Source organism: Microtus pennsylvanicus, chromosome 2 (assembly GCF_037038515.1).
Source record: "Microtus pennsylvanicus isolate mMicPen1 chromosome 2, mMicPen1.hap1, whole genome shotgun sequence".
NCBI classification, from domain to species: domain Eukaryota; kingdom Metazoa; phylum Chordata; class Mammalia; order Rodentia; family Cricetidae; genus Microtus; species Microtus pennsylvanicus.
This window is the reverse complement of record NC_134580.1, coordinates 50807372-50825107: the sequence shown is the minus strand read 5'-3', so window position 1 is coordinate 50825107 and position 17736 is coordinate 50807372. Positions and strand designations below refer to the sequence as shown.

Genomic DNA, 17736 nt, shown 5'->3' with positions numbered 1-17736 from the left:
TAATTCTCTTTCTCTCAAAAACCACAGCCTAGAACCAGTCATTCAGGGAGACTCAGAGGGGAGAAGTGGGAAATACAAACACTTACCATAACAGCAATTTCTCTACAGCAAATGGATAAGCCTTAAGCAAAAGCATCAGTTGTTGAAGGTTGTCAACAAGCATGCCCTTCCCTTCCATCAAGAGCAGTGCGAATTGGGGTATCTCTGATTCTTTTGCCTACTCATGGGACCCTTTCCCTCCTACTGGGTTGCCTCTTCCAGCCTTGATAAGAGGCTTTGTATCTAGTCCTATTGCATCTTGTTATGCCGTGTTTGGTAGATAACACTGAGAGGCCTGCTCTTTTCTGAAGGGAAATGGAGGAGCAGTGGATCTAGTGGAAAGGGGAGGTGGGGAGGGTGCTGGAAGAAAGGGGGGAAATGCAGTTGGGATGTATTGTATGAAAGAAAAGAGAGAGGGAGACATAGATTGATAGATAGATAGATAGATAGATAGATAGATAGATAGATAGATAGATAGATAGATAGATAGAGCAGCATTTTCCCTACTTCATTAGACAGATATTAAACAGTTATTGATAGATAGCATGGTTGGGGCATTGTCAAAAGTAGGCTGACAGGAGACATCCGGGAGGAGCTAACAATGCTATGCAAATGTTTTTACTTTGTGTTATTTCCCTTTCAATGGAATGATAAAAGTCTCAACCCACCATGGTCCATGACACATAGCAAAATAGCAATCAGAGAAGGCACAGAAGCTACAGACTTACAGGAAATAGAAGGGCTATTACTTCAGAGATAATGACCATCAGCAAGTTCCATGGTTTCTACATACTATATAACAGTACACACACACACACACACACATTTATATATACCCCAGTGTGACAAAGTGACATCTAATCTCCATCATGAGTGAAGTGAATCCATCTTATATCTGGATTCAAATTAAACATTACAATTGTCATTTACCTACTCAGAAATCAAAGAATTAACAAGGTCAAAATGAAATTCTGATTCCTCCTACCCTGAGATTTACTCTCAACAGTTTTCCCTATATCACTAATTAATATCAATGATCAGCCAGCTAAACAAATTAGAAATTCAGCAACAATCCTTAATTACTTTTTTGTTTCATGGACTATAACTAATCGTATCTTATGAGGTCTATCTCCAAAATATACTTGGCTTTTGCCCATTTCTCCTCATTTCTATTGATCTATTCAGAGACATTCTCAGCTTTCACTGTAACTCTACAATGGCCCTGCCCCTGCCTCCCTGCTTGAGGCTTCCTAGCTTCTAATCCAATGTCTGAGGAAGAGCCAGAGCCTCTCTTTGCAAACCTCTCCCCTACTTAAGTCCCTTCACTGTGTTTCCAATACACTGTTTAAAATTAAGACTGGATCAGTAAGATGGCTCAGCAGGAAAAGTAGCTGCCATGCAAGTCTGACAGTCTGTTTTATTCTCAGAACACAGGGTGGATTTGACTCCTGCAAGCTGTCTTCTGACTTCAATACATGCACAGTAGAACACACACGCACATGATTTAAAAACAAAAACTCACATGCAATCTCATGATCTTTCTGTCATGTCATTCTTTCTGTTCCTAAATATGATTCGTACCTGTAGAATGCTATTGCTTCCTACTTTTAAAATCTAAGTTTCACCTAAGGAAAAAAATTCTTTTATTTTCTTTACCCCTATCCTATATCTCTTCTGTGTCTTATTCTATCTTTATTTTATATCTGAGTTTCTAGATCTCAGTTTCCTTCCAAACATATATTTCTATTATAATACGTTCTATTAGACTTTCTATTCCAATACTTACTTGAGATTTGGATTAATGGAAGACAGACAGCATGAAGGTGGTATCTCTTCTGTCTTGTAGAATATAACATCCCCAGAGAAGGAACCTCATATCCACACACATGTTTAGGGGCCTTCCTCACTAAATGAGAGCTAGCTATCCCATTTGTAGTGTGTTAGTATCTTGTAAGAACCAAGTTCTAACCCTTGTACCAAAGGTCAGAAACTAAACAGCCCATAGAATATCAGCAGAAATCAAATTGAGTAAGGAGGACCAGACACGAGAAGAACTGAAAGAGAAAAGCTGTCTCTCGAACAAGAACAGCAGCTGTACAGCCCCAGCTGGTGTGGACTTAGGATGCCTATTTCCAGATGCTATAGTGTTTCCAAAGAAGTAAGAAGTCTTGAGATTTTAAATAAAAAAAAAACGTCTGGGATTTCTACTGATAAAGAATTGTTTAAACATTAGGTTTCTGTGAGCCAAGAAAACAAAGTGAAGACAGCCAATTTGGATCCTTTGCCAATGTGTGCGGAGCACGGGCGGCTCCATGTACATTACATATACAATATTCAATTCATCTTGCTAGAATGCTTCCAGAGGACAATAGTTATAACATTAAGGATAACAACAGAGATTCATTTTTCTGACTCTGCCATGTGTCTATCTAAACACTTGATATGTAAACATCAAAGATTCTAGACAACCCAGAGAGGTAGATTGCATTTTTCCCACAGGATATATGAATGCACACAGACACTGAGGGCCCCAGGTGACGTAGCTGTAAGTGGAAGGGCAGAACAGGGGTTTGACCCAAAGCCCCCAGATTCTGTGCTCTTTACTGGTTATGTAAAATAAATTACTGAAACCATATCTTCCCTAGAGAAATTTTCTGCTAGACAGCATATTTAAACAGTGATGTTTTCCTGTCTGTACCAGTTCTGACCTGTCACGGATGACCTCTGTGAATTTCCTACCACCTAAACATGTAGATTTTACCCTTGTTGCCTGATAAAATATGAGAAAAGGTGGAGTCATAGTCCTGCCTCTCAAACAAATTAGCTACCTAATAGGCAAATCAGACATGTCAACTGGACCGGAGTATTTAAGAGATAAAGAGATGAATTATGAGGATAAAGAATGACTAAGTTCAGCTTTGGTTGTGATATTTGTTCAAATATCTGCTGCTTCATTTCAGCTACTGCTTTTGGATTTTGGCAGGCTAAGTAGTCAAATGCCATTTTAACTGTCTTCTTGGAAATGCCAAACTTGTGGACAGCTAATGAACATTTGCTAATCGAGATTATTTGTATTTCCAATTACTGTACCACTGTCAATAACTCAAGTTAGTTTTATTGTTGCTTTTTCTTTTAGTGTTGCGTGTTCTTCTTTCTTTCTAACACCAAACATTCTAGACATAATGGAGAAAGTACAATCTCCTGGTTTGTTTTCTACAGGAAAATTCTACCAGAACGATGAAAATTGAATGTGTAATGGTTATGAGAAGAATTCATATAAACAACAAATAGCTGGGCTTTTTAAAGTCTTTCTTGGGTTGGGATAGCACTGAGTTTATGGCCTAGCACATGGTGACATTAGATAGTAAACACAATAAATTACAAAGTATATACACTTTTAGAAAGTGACAAGTCTATGGGAGGATCATGTGTCAGAGACTGGAGCCCTGGGAAAGAATTTGCCTTCATTTCAATAAAACTGCCATATGAGTGTTCTCAGGAACAGCTCAGAAGGAGATGGGAGCACAGCTGTGCAGCCACGATGGAGGCCCTGAGGTGGGCAAATGCCTGGACTGAAGCAGCCACCGTCAGGGCATGGAAAAGCGGAGGAGCAAACGACAGAAATGACTCACTAGAGGACACAGCACATAGGGCCTGAGAGGATGCTGGAAGGCTGTGGTCTTTTGATCTGAGAAAAACAGTAAATAAATGGAGGAAGCTTAGCAAAAGGATGACGAGGTGAGAGTCTGACCTGTGCAAGGAAAAGATCATTCTGGTGGGCGAAGTGAGAATCAGGTTGAACTGTCGATCTATGAAAATGTTGCTTACAAAGAAAAATAAAGGGCCGGTAACAAAATGAAATAACTTAGGGGAGTTTTTAGGAAATATCTTGAAGAATTCCCCAAACTTTAGTTTATAGGAATGCTTTAATGCAACATGACCAGCAAACAACAAGGCAAATCCAGGCTCCTAATCTTGTTGTTGGCCATTACTAGGAAGAAAGCTGAATGACTTGGTGGTTGGGGTACAGCTACTGGAAGTACGGTTACCAGAGGCATGAAAAAAGTGTATATTTTGATCTTTCACTAACATCCAGTTGACAGAGCTCATTTTCAGTGTCATGAATATGTAACATAATCACCCCTGTAGGTGATAGTTTTAAGAAACTATTATCATTGCTCTACAATGCCAAATTGTAAAACTCTTTTGTATAATTTTAATGAAGTTGCAATAAATAAGTATTAACATTTCAGATTTATTACTCTTTGTCAGACATCCATTTTATGACCATATTCAAACTTCAGCCAAACACTGATTTAAAACTTATACACTTTGCATTTGGCTAAAACACTTGCTATCAGTCAAGAACTGAATGCTTGTGCAGTGAAAAGTCTTATGTTGAAGCTCAAATCCCTGCATTTGATAGATTTAGAGGAAGACTCTGGAAGGTAATTACAGTTGATGAGGTTATAATAGAAGATGACTTTTGTTTCAAGAGGAGGAGGCATGAGCTCGGTCTCTCTTTGCCATATGAGGACACAGACAGAAGCTGGCCGACTGCAAGTTGAGGGAACTCTCACGGGAACACATCATCTAGCTTGTTGGACTTAGCCTTCCTAAGCTTTAGAATTGTGAGAAAGAAATGTCTACTGTTGAAGCCCCCTAGGTCACGGCATTTTATAACAGCAGTCCTTGCTGGTTATGATAGTATGCACATAAGGGAACCTGCCAAAGTAACACTTGAAAACTATTCATTCAGTCCTGGAAATAACCTCACTGGACTTGCTCCATGCCCACTGGCCTAATTTTCTAGTTTAAATCAGAAATCCTAATCATTTAAGGACTGATTTCTACAAGTGCTGACAAGTTCAAGAGACAAAGAGTGAATCCAAGGAGTGAGAGATCTTTACAATGAAGGTTTAGAGCACCTCAGGGAGCCTTCTGCCATCTGAAATACTGGAGGATGCTGGCAGCTGTAAAGAGAGAGCAGAATCGAATGCCAAGGCTGCTGAGTCATCATCTAAATGAAGGCTAAGGAGTTAGCCGCAATCTTCAGTCAGGTATTTGCCTAAACCGTGAGACAACCAGGATTTGTTGTGGGTGAAGTATACAAGAGTGACTCTGCATGGATCATGTATATGCCATGCAATATCCTACTATACCCACCAATGTAGTCATACACTCCCCCAATACAGTCAGCCATCATGGGACCCAAGATTTATCTGTAGATTACTACTGGGAAAGCTAAAGATAATGAAATAACTGTTGAAATAAATGCACCATGAAAGGTAAAAGATTTCTGTGTCATACGAACTGGCTTCATCTTTCATTTATCAACATCGTAATCCTAACCACATGCTGGACACATTAGCAGACACTGGTGGTAGAGCAATGAGCAACAGCAAAGTGCTCTCAAGGAGTTTGAGGTCCCATGGAAAGACAGAAAAGAAACAAGATGATTTCAGACAGAACTTCTATGGTGGACACCCAACTGAGCGACATGTGAGGGAGTGACTGAGGGACTACTGTGGGTATGGAGAAAGGTTCCAGCGCAGACTTCTTAAAGAGGCACACAAGAGCTGCAATCTAGACCGAGAGCAAAATGCACAATGATCAAAGGGAAAATCATCATGACAAAAGAGATGGTGAGTATAACCATTCTCCAGAGAGAGTTACCTAAAGACATTCAAGAAAATAGAAGGTGATTCTGTCAAGAGCCCAGGCTGCTAGAAGAGTTCCTGATAGGAAGCAAGTTGGTCTCAATAGGAGATGAGAGGGGCTGAAGCTTTTAAATGTATTATCGTCCATGCTGCAAGCTTAGGTTTTTACCTGAAGCACTCTGGGAAAGCACTAAGGATAGTAAGCAATGGAATGGAGTCTTTCCATTTGTGACAGCTAGAGCAGGACTGGGTCCCAAGAGAACAAGAGCAAGCAAAATAGAAACCATTAAAAAAGCTACTGATGTGCTTCATGGAAAAGAGACAGTGACAAATAGCTGCATGAGGGCTGTGAGGGGAGACCAGGCATGGACTTCAGAACGAGTAACGGGGAGAATGACTATGACTTGCCAATGACCGTGTCACCTTATATGACAGAACTGCCTATGCCGTTTGCATTTTAACATGATATCCAATTTCAATCTCATTTATCAGCATTGTAGAAATCTTTGTCTTTCCCATGTGTGCGTTTTTTTTCAGGAGTGTTAAAATACCTGACCTAAATAATCTAATGTTTATTAATTAATAATTTAATAATTCCAGGAGATTTATTTCCGTTCACAGTTTCAGAAGTTTTCCTCTATCACGACAGGATGAGTGAGTGTGTAGGAGGCTGTTTACCTTGGGGAAGAAAGAAACCAAAAAGAGACACAGGAAGGAGCAAGAGACAAAACACTCCAAAAACCTGTTCTCCATAACCTACTTCATCTAGGTGTACCTTATGATTTGGGGTTTCCAGAACATACCCTCCAAAACATTAGCAGAGGAGCAAGTTCTCAACAGACACCATTTGGGAGAGAAACTTCATATCCAAACAATAAGCCCATGCACCAATGATAGCAACATAATTCTGAATTATTTATGTACTATTCTGGTTTTGATCTTAACAATTATAAACCTCTGGTACTTTATGTTCAAACAGAACATATGCTATGACCTTTTGTATCCTGATAAAATAAGACAAAAAGGAATATTTTTTTCTTTAAGATAACTTAAAGTACATTTCTCTATATCTTCATCTCCACACACAGTTCTAGATATGACCAGGGATGCAGCACACAAGCCTGGCATCACTGTTAAGCTGTTCTGTCCACATGCCGTACCACCGTGAGCACACAGAGCTGTGTCTAAAGTACCTCATTATTTCAATGAAACATACCGGCCTCCTCAATATTATAGGACATACAAGTGTCTACCATATAGAGGAATTTATTGGATGGTTCATTATCTCAATGAAACATACTTGCCTCAATATTATGGGGTATGAGTGTCTACCATATAGAGGCACTTATTGGATGGTCGTTTACAAGAAGGTTTGCAAATCTCTGTTCAAAATCTTCAACTGAACCTATATATTCATAACTCAGCAACAACTACAGTCTGGGGGATTAAGGAAATTGGAATAAGAAAGAACGAGAAAACCATACTGACAATCCGCATTTTATAGATAAGATACATTATAATGTGGAATGAGAGAAAGGGAGACAGGCGCACACACACGCATACACACACACACACACAGACAGACAGAGACAGAGAGAGAGAGAGAGAGAGAGAGAGAGAGAGAGAGAGAGAGAGAGAGAGAGAGAGAGACTACGATAATATGTTATTGTCTTTCCTTAGAAATTATTGTCTCATCCTTAGAGGGATTTTTGTCATCTACCAGGCACTGGTGTCAGACTTCTTGCTAAGGGTGTAGTCGAAGACTCCCTTCTACCCCCTTTAAATGCTGATCTTATACCACCCTGCTGTCACCCTGGTATAGCTCTGCAACATCAGCTTTTTAATCCTTCGCTTGGAAAGGCTGGCTAGGGCTCTTAATTCCTTTAGGCTTTGCACATGCTTCATTGTCAAGGACCATGGGTCTTTGCATTCTAACTGTAGCATGAACCTAATGCTATTGTGAAAGTCCCCCATGTTTGTCTCTGAAAATTAGCCTTCATATTGAAACAGGCAATTCTGAAGCATCGAAATCAATCCGGTTATGACTGTGTTAGTTTTTCCAGGTTTCGGTGTTGAATGGATCTCCAAAGTTTTAGGCTAGAATAAAGAATATTTGTGTGTGTGTGTGGAGTATGAGCATCCACCTCCATTACTCAAATGCCAACCTCTTAGGCCTATCTGAGCTGTATCAGATCTGCCAATGGAGAGATGACTGGGCACTCTGCTCCACCCACTCTCGGATGCTCCATCTCTCTTAGATACCCACTCTTAATTTGGAAATCTCAAGAGTCACTCCATGTAGTCCTAGTTCACCAGAGGAGTATCTCTAGTCAAAGGCTCCACAAATGTGTTGTAAACTGCTTTGCTAGCATGAGTTTCACATGTGGAAGAATCTGTTTTAAGGTAGGCTGTGCTCGTGCCAAACCTCAAGGTCTGCAGAAACCCTAGGTAACCTCTACTTCGCAGCTCCCCTCTCAACCTGTATGTAAGATGCACAGATATGCTTTTTTTAACTTTATTTCTTTTTTGTTTTTTAATTTTTTTAAAAAAAACATAAACTATCTTTTCTCATTATACATACCAATCCAAGTTCCCTCTCCATTCCCCGCATATACCCACCCCATCCCTACCCACTCTTCAGAGAGGGTAAGGCACATTGCTTTGGGGAAGGTCCTAGGCCCTCCCTTCTATGTCTAGGCTGAGCAAGGTATCAGAGTCTCCTCTTTGTTGACTATATCATGAATCAGAGGCTGAAATGTACCATATTATGGTAATGTTTTCAGGGCTTAACACATTAGTAATAAATACATTTCTGAGTGAACGCTTACTGTGGCTTCTGCTGAGGTCTGTCCAAACACCCAATGCAGTGGTAATGCTGGGACCTGGGGACTCATACAGCATGAAGTCATTTTTGTTCTTCACTCTTGTCTGACCCTTGGACAATTCATTAAACATGCACTCACTGTGTGTCACATGCATTGCATCCTTTCCTATCACTAGTGACATTACACTGGGCTGGCAGCTTTATGTGGAGACACTCTTATTCCCTGAGCCAAGATGTACAGATAGCCAAGAATGACATCATTCTATTCCCCCAAACTGCCACAAACCTTCTCAGAGGCCGCCGAACAATGTAACATGATCAAGGTTAAGTGTGCCCCGCTCTTCATCTTCTTAACTCGCGTCAAAGTTCTTTCAGCTTTCTGTTTGATCCTAGATTAGTGACTCCTGTTCATTGTTACAAATCTCTCCCAGTTCTCTGCAGTCTATTCTCATCTACCCACCCATGGCTTACCCACAACACCGGGCTTTCTTCTTCTCTTGCCTCTAGCACCAAGTTCCAGGCCAGCTCCTTTAAGTCTGTGCCAAAGAAATACAAACTGAATCTAATATTAGCCTAATGAGAAAAGGCTATCTACTGCCAAAGATTCACATAATGTATGCCAGAGCCAAGTGAGGCAATTCTTCACTGTTTCAGATGCTGGCATTGTTTCCTCCTTATATAATACAACAATCAAGATCCGCTGTGCTCCTCTCCGAGGAGTAAAGAATACATGTAGCGTTTTTAACCTCTACTGGTGCCTACTTGGCTAGAATCTAAGCGCAACAGACTGCATCTTTCCTTTCAAATAAATAAATCATTTGTTCATTTAATGTTTAGGCAATAAAAAGCCCTGAATTTAGAGCTATCAGATGGAGATTTCAGCTCCTTCTCCCTGTAGTTATTAAACAAAAACTACATCTTGGTGAGCCACTTAAATGACCAAGCTTTTGAACTGTAAAATAGAAAGGCTGATTTTATCAATATAAGCATGAGGCAGAACTGTAAATGAGAATGACAGTAAATAAATAAATAAATAAATAAAAAGCCTCACCCCTGGGATTAGCATTATTGGGAGGAAAAGAAAGATTCTGAACTCATAAAATTTGTATTAAAGAAATCTAAGAATATACCAGGTGGTATTCTCATTAAACACCCAGAAAATTAATTCTAGAAAGCAGGACTATGTAATTTCCCAGTTTGTTTATGCCCCTTGTGATAACACAAACCAGAATCCCAGGGTAAGGTACAGCCAGGATTCTGCCTGCCTTTGGGCTGACACTTTTTCATAATCAGTTTTTAAAATACGGTTTTGTTTGTTTTTATTTTTTTGAGAGAGGGTTTATCTGTGTACCCTGTGTGGCCCTAGCTGTCTGAGAATTCATTCTGTGGACTAGGCTGGCCTTGAACTCAAAAATCCACCTACCTCTGCTTCTCAATGATGCCAGAGTTTCAACCATCAGAGTATGCATGAAGGCATGCTACTTTCATAAGAGACTTCTGCTTATTTTGTCAAACTTTGTTTCTGAGTGAAACATGCATCCACCTAGGCTCAAGGACAAGGTTCAGAGAGAATGTCAACCTTTGTCAATTTTTCGACTCATTTATATACCCAGAGAACCCCACGGATTTCCCCAGATTAGAGCTAGCTACTATAGAAGGACTTTCTGCCATGATACCCATCACCTGCAACCCTCTCATCACAAGACGGAGCCTGCAGACACATGCTGCGATCCCAAACTTGAAACATGGCTGTTGTGAACAAAACAAAAAGACCTGTTTTCACTTTACTCAAATTTTTAAAATTTCCATAGTCAAAGGTTCCTAGTGGCTACGTCGCTGAACAATCCTGTTGAAAATAAATTAATGCCTTTCACTCAAGTCCCATACACCTGGCCCTAAATAATTTATCCACCTTGAATCCCACCATACATATACAACTCTCTGATACTTATGCTGAACACACCTGCGTATCTCGACTGCCACATCTGTCCCATGATGCTTACTTAGTCTTCAACACGAAGCACATCATCCAGCCTCGCTGCTATGTGCTTGAATACATTACAGTACAGGTGTAGTTCTACCTGGGCTCAATGAGCCACCCTCCCTAATAGTCTTGTACCAAATTCTTTGGGAGTAAAAGGCCAACTTATCTCAGTTCTGGGCCTGTCATCAGGATCTGCAACCCACAGGGTTGTTTCCTTGGAAACATCACCTACTTGTAGAAACCATCACTTGCACATAAACTATATAGACTATATGAATACAATGGTAGAGAAGATTGCTAAGAAAGAGGCTGCACCTTTGCTGTGTCACAGAGCCGCCCCCTTGTTAAAACTATTGGTTATAGCAATGGTTCCTCCGAAGAATGTCTGGGCCTCCCCACGACACAGGAATGCTGTGCATAGCCTATCTCTTGCCTCACACTCTTCCCAACAAAGTTAAAGCATTATTTCTGGATCTTGAATTTGGAACTCCAGCTGCTGGAGTGCTATGTATACTCTCAGCAAAGATTCCTAGGGACCCAAGGGAATCCTGAGACTTCACATTGATAAATGTCTTTCAAAGAGATCAATTTCAGTTGTGTTCAGTTCTGTGACCTAAAATGAAGACTTCCCATCAATAAGTTATCAGACATAGTAGGGCACTCTGTTGGCTTCTCTTTGCTTTATAAGAGCTGGAGGCAACATGTTACTGGCTACTTGCTTAGCTGGTGCTTTGTGTAAAGCCAAGTTGAAAAATAAAGATGACGAATTCTAGCAAGTTAGAGGCATGAAACTCATAGCATCCATTGGGGATCCCAAACAGGTGATGATGACGGAAGGGGCTGGTGTCACAGCCTAACAGTGTCAACTCAATGTGGCAGAGCCTAAAGGAACAGCAGGGAGCTGCAGCATGGTTTTCCAAGTAAAGTCTAGGAGACCTGCATGGAAGAAAGTGAAGTGTAAACAGGTCAAAAATCAATAATCAGAATGGCCAGTTGTAATGCTAAGGTAACAGCTGGTCAGAGCTTTGGATCCCCAGGTGGACACAGATGTAAAAGGAGTATCTCATCAGAAATTGTCTACAACCCAAGACACAAGAAGGCAAAGACCCAGCCAGTCACTTTTTCAACAAATAAAAATAAAAAAGTTATCAACAGGCATGAGAAACTTTACTCCTTTGGCAAACAACTAACCTCAGGAATAGAAGTAACACAAGGAAGGCAATCCACCAGTCTGAAAGGCAGAACACTAATAAACAGGAAAAATCAGGACCAAATTATAAATACAACAATATGGAAGAGTCTTCTAAATAAAGATAATGAAAATAATGCTTATGTTTAAAAAATTCAAACAAACCAGATGTGTATAATGTTTCCCGTCAGCTCAACTTCAATATAAACCACTCCTCAAAATGGAGACTAAACACTTCCCCATGTGTGATGCCCTTATTCAAAGGACATTTTTACATATTTAACACTACATACCCTGTAGTAACATTCCTTTCCAATTTAAAATATTATCACCTCTATCTTTCTACATAAACACATACAGTACCTCTGTACCATTAAAAGGATGCACTCTCTTCCACTACATGAACATATATTGCTTCTTTAGCCAGTGTGCTATTAAACAAGGTGTTTTAAATGTTTTAAATAACAAACAGTGGGCTGACCAATATTTTGTATCCACCTTTGCATATCTTATTATGTCCTTGGGATACATTCCTAGAAAGTGATTCATTGGCCTGAAAGTAATACCCCCTGAAAATGTTGCGAACTAATATTAAACTATCTTACAGGAAAAAAAAATATGTGTTCCTTTGCACTGCTGAGTGGCTTTAAATGCATGTATTTGGGCCAGAGATTTATTGGGTAAGTTGAGAGTAGGTGAAGGGAGGAAAGATTCAACTACCTAAATAAGAGAAAAGAAGATGGCCCACGGTCTGCTGGCCCTCTACAAACAGCAGAAGAGAAAACAGAAGTATGTCTATGTGTGCACAAAATGAGTCTGAACTGCTCATGGGGAAGACTTCAGGTTGTGATGTCACCGGATCTGCCGGCATCACCTTAGGCCACCATTACTCCGTTTCCCCAGCAACCATCTTCATCTGCTAACCCTCTATAAAGAGATGGACACATTCATGAGCATTTGAAATTGATTTGTGAATTTCTGTTCATGACTTATTGAAATTTCTACTCTGTTTACCCTTAAACATGTCAATGCAAAACACGCTGGAACTTCGGGGTTTTATTGTAGATGATTTGGACAAAGTCCAACGAACATAGTTTCTAACTGTGCTCTATTGTTTCGAAAAGGTTTGTACTAGTTCCTCAGTTTTAAGAGAACTATGTTCGCAGCAAAGCACTTACAAAGGGCTCTGCAGAGTCAGAGGGCTACTCTCCAGAACTGTAGGGATTTCCTGCAGAATCATAAAGTCACATATTCAACATTAATTCAGAAGCAATCTCCAGAACTGTAGGGATTTCCTGCAGAATCATAAAGTCACATATTCAACATTAATTCAGAAGCAATCAAATTCACATACGACCTGAATTGATTTTCTGTAAATATTTTTAGAGCAGAAGTATAATCTGGAAATATTCAATTATATTTGAATTAAAATAAAATGAAATATCAAGAATTAGTTTTTCCCCTCAGTTAGATTCATAATATTATAGACATCCTTTAACTCAGACAAGCTCTGTTTATCTTCGGAGTAAAGTAAGATCCTGAGGATATTTTTTTTCCTGGATCTTCTGGATACCTGTATAGCACCAGAGATTGATTATGTTTAGATGCCATGGTAAAGCTCACTTATCACCAGCTCTGATCACAAGCCAAACGTAGACCATCCACCAATTTCCTTTAAGGGGCTATTTCTCTCCCTAGAAATATTCAGGGCAAAGTGCTTGCAATAGCTTCCTCACCAATCACTCACCACTTCTTCCCTCACACTCAGAGATACATAGGAGTAACGTCATCAGCTTTTAATTATCCAGCCAAATAGAGGAAGCAATAATGGTCATTATTCACAATCATAGGTAAAGCATAAACAAAATCGCATTTTAACACAGAACACGATCTGCAAGAGGACCACAGAACGACAGTCAGATGACCTTCCAACTTCCGATTGTCCTTGGGTTCTTACATTTGTTTTCTAAGGTTTGCACCCACTGACTCCCTCAACAAACATCAATGGAAATTCTCTGGTAGGGAGTCCACAAAGAGGAACCAACATCTATGAAGATTAATTTTCTCTGTTTCCAATGAGAAAGTTAAAGTGAACATCTTCGACAACTGGCATGGATATCCTCCGTGAGTTCACACAAACATCTATACAATTTAATTTAATTGAAAGTAGATTCTCTTCTCATAAAATAAATCTGATTACAGTTTCCTTTCCCTCTACTCCTCTAGTTCCTCCCCACCTCCCCTCTCATTCAGATTCACTCACTTCCTATCTCTCATTAGAAAAGAGCAGGCTTTCACAAGATAATAATAAAATAAAACACAATAAGATAAAACAAAAACCATCATATCAAAGTAGGACAAGACAAACCAACAGAAAGAAAAGAGCCTAATAGAAGGCACAAGAATCTCATCCACATACTCAGGAATCCCATAAAAACACAAAATTGGAAGCCATAATATTATACACAGAGGCCTTAAGTGCAGACCTGTGCAGATGCTGTGCATGCTGCCTCAGTCCCTGTGAGTTCATAAGAACTTCGCTCATGTTGATTTTGAAGAACTTGTTTTCTTGGTGTCCACCATTCCCTCTGGGTCTTTCTTTCTTTCTGCCTCCTCTTCTGCTGGGTTCCTTAAGGTCTGAGGGGAGAAACTTGATGGAAACAACCCATTTAAGGCTGAGTGCACCAAGCGCTCTCGCGCGCTCTCTGTCTCTCTGTCTCTGTCTCTGTCTCTCTGTCTCTCTCTCTCTCTGTGTGTGTGTGTGTGTGTGTGTGTATGCTCACGCATGCACATGCTCATGAAATGTCTGGTTTGGGGTCTTTATATTTGCACACAGTGAATTTTAAGAAAGAGAAACCCTTTATGAGAGACTGTACTCACAAAAAATCTCATTGGCACTCAGAACCTCACTTTTTGGTATATACTTTCCACACATCCTTTCATCAGTTGTATGGGGCCTACATTTTAGGCCAAAGACTAAAAAGTCAAAGTAGAACAGCTGTGTCTTTCATTAAATAAGGTTTACTATTGTGTGGCGCATAGAGAGATTAAAGACACAAGATTAAAGATATAAGTCCCTGCCCCGATTCCCTTTAAATTTGCCATACACATACATATTTTACAAAAGTCTGTTGTTATAATTAACAGATTTTGTCAGCAAAAGCCCCTAAAGGCACAAAATCAGTTACTCAGCTCAGCTCATCCTAATGGGGAAAGCAGATTTTAGAATTCCTTTATAGAGGGAGAATATGAAACCTAAAGTTACATAACTTGTGCAAAAAGAAAGAAGATTTAAAAATCTAGTTTTGTATGGTCCAGAGCCTTCTACTACAGGACAGCTACATGTGTTTCATTTTCACCCAAGGGAACTCAGTCAACATTGTCATTTTCTATCACTTATCAGCAAGACACAGCACTGAGATTACAAGATACATCAGCGATTAGCAAAAGCATCATCAGCCCTTCTCTCTGTGGCTGGACCACAGCTTAGCAGGGCACAGCTTCGGACCTTGAGTGTTTCATTGGCAAGGGTCTCACCTTTGCTGTCTCAGCTTCTCCCTGCAGTCTCTTGGGGGTTCCTTTTTGGTCAGGCACCTTCTGGAAATTTTTGTTTTTAATGGACTGAGATTCTACACCTTCAGCTTCAATCTGCAGCTTAATTCCTTCAGCATGGACAGGGTGATCAATGCCCCTCGGATTCAAACCACAGTGAAGAGCTAGGAGAGACGAATACACAGATCTCAGATAACAAATCATACAGAGAAAGTGTCTGTGATAGAAAATATTTCATCAGGCCTAAGTGGGAAGAAACAAGGTTTCTGTGAGTTGAGAGGTGGTTTAATGACTGCGGGAAATAGCATAGGTGAGGAAAGAATATGGCATTGCGGGAAATCTTGAGCTTGGAAGCGAAAATCCAAATCCCTCAATTCCAAAGACTTTTGCTTTGAGCACATTGCTAATACCCACATTACAGATGGAGTACCAGGTCAGGTAATGTCATTACTGCCTCCCGCTTAGCTATTTCAACCCTGCAGTCTAGTTTATTGTTCTGTCTTCATCTAGAACTTGCTCACACCCTGCACCCTACTGAAATCTTCTATTTATAAAACATCCATCCACTTAATCTACCCTCTTAAATTCATTCTGTCTATATTTGGTGGTCATGTGTATATACTGTTGTTGTGGTAGACTCTTCCAATGTGGACTTAAATAACACAAGTGGAACATTCTAAGAACTGTGCCGACCAATGAACTCACAATTTTTAAAAGTCATCAGTGCTACAAAATAGAAAAAGAAAAAAAGATGAAGATGGGGATATTAGAGTACTCAAGTCCAGTAGCTTCAATTTTTCATCTTAGTCTCTGTATCTTCTGAAATTGACTATCTCTACCAATGAAATCTGGGGCTCATATTTTATATATTTATTTGAAAAACATGGATACACTCCTCCTATGTACCTAATTTTATCTAAGAAATAGCAATGAGTGTTATGAAAATCACATATTCCCCTAGACAAATTCTCACAAACCACCACTTTTGCACATGGGTCTGTATACTTGCATGTGTGCCCATGGCATCCATGTTCATGTGTTGTAGGATGCGTCATAATAAAGTATTTCAGATCTCTGTGTTCCAGAACAATAAGATTTAAATTCTCATCCACATCACCAACTCTTTGATCTCAGATGGGTCAAAGTCAAATACTAGAATCTCCCTTTTATCTCTGCTAAGACATTAATTCACTGACAATCACCCGTATTCCATCATCTTGAGCTTCCCCCTTTTCATTTTTCCTCTTTGGTCACCTTTTCCAGTCTCCATCCCTGCATTTTTCACTAGTCTTTCTATCCAGGCTGCAGTCCCCTCTCCTCTTACTGAGTTCTGAAGACTGTTTTATAGGGAGAATAATTTGAGAGAATACTCCCCAAGAGAAGGAAGGTCAGGCATTTTCTTCCCATTCTCCACTTTCTTACTACCAGGTACCATTGACTCCCATAGCTTTTGATACAGGAAGTACCCAATCTGAATATGCCCAAAACTGGACTTCAGTTTTCTTTTTTCAATTTTATTTTATTTTCATTGATTTTTTATTGAGCTCAACATTTTTCTCTGATTCCCTCCTTGTCTATCCCATCCCCTTCAATCCTATCCCAAGGTCCTCATGCTCCTAATTTACTAAAGAGATCTTGTCTTTTTCTACTTCCCATGTAAATTAGATCTATGTATGTTTCTCTTAGGGTCCTCATTGTTGTCTAGGTTCTCTGAGATTGTGATTTGTGGGCTGGTTTTCTTTGCTTTATGTTTAAAATCCACTTATGAGTGAGTACATATGATCATTGTCATTCTGTGTCTGGGTTACCTCACTCAAAATGATGTTTTCTACCTCCATCCATTTGCCAAAATTCAAGAAACATCTGCCTGTTGATTTCCCAAAGTTGAGGAGTCATTCATGACTTCACTCTCCCCAAGATTCACCACAATCCCTCTCACCTCCCACCAAAACTATTAGCCGGAACTCAAACAAAAGCTCAAATGCATCCCCAGTTCCATTTCCACTGTCCCCACTGTAGAGCAAGGCAGGCATCAGATGCTTAGATCAACAACCTAATTCATCTGCTTCTTCTTGTCCTTTAAGACCCAGTAACATAAATGTGTGTCTATCCTGTCACCAGACTCCTTTCCTTAAAGCGTTTCAGTGGCCTCATTTCACACTCAGGTAATTCAGAAAGCTTCATCTTCTTCAACAAATCCTATTGTTATCTGCTTACATTGATCTTCCCAGCTTCTCTACCCACACCCAATTTCCCTTGATCATCATGTTTTGTTCATGTGATTCCTTTTTCTCTTCACCAAGTTCTTTCCCAACTCAAATATCTGTGCCTCTTTCTTTGCTTAAAATGGTCTCCATTATTCACTTACCTCCTACTTAGCCTGTAAGTTTTTGCCTTTAATGTGAATTCTCTGTGTACCTTTTTCTAATACTGATTTTCACCCTTGCACCTGTGACCTTCCCTGGCATACCAGGTACCTTGGCGAATA

At 39.9% G+C, this 17736-nt stretch overlaps 1 protein-coding gene across 4 annotated transcripts in view; it reads right to left on the bottom strand.

Annotated features, from left to right (window-relative positions):
• The window catches only part of Samd12 (sterile alpha motif domain containing 12), a 389695-nt gene that overhangs the window by 335586 nt on the left and 36373 nt on the right, over positions 1-17736 (bottom strand). For all 4 annotated transcript variants that reach the window (XR_012909646.1, XR_012909647.1, XM_075961022.1 and 1 more), the window contains exon 2: positions 15234-15412. Coding sequence is in view for 2 of the 4 variants with exons in the window: in XM_075961022.1 (XP_075817137.1) it covers positions 15234-15412 (179 nt within the window). In the remaining 2 variants the exon portion in view is untranslated. The remainder of the gene's footprint in view (positions 1-15233; positions 15413-17736) is intronic.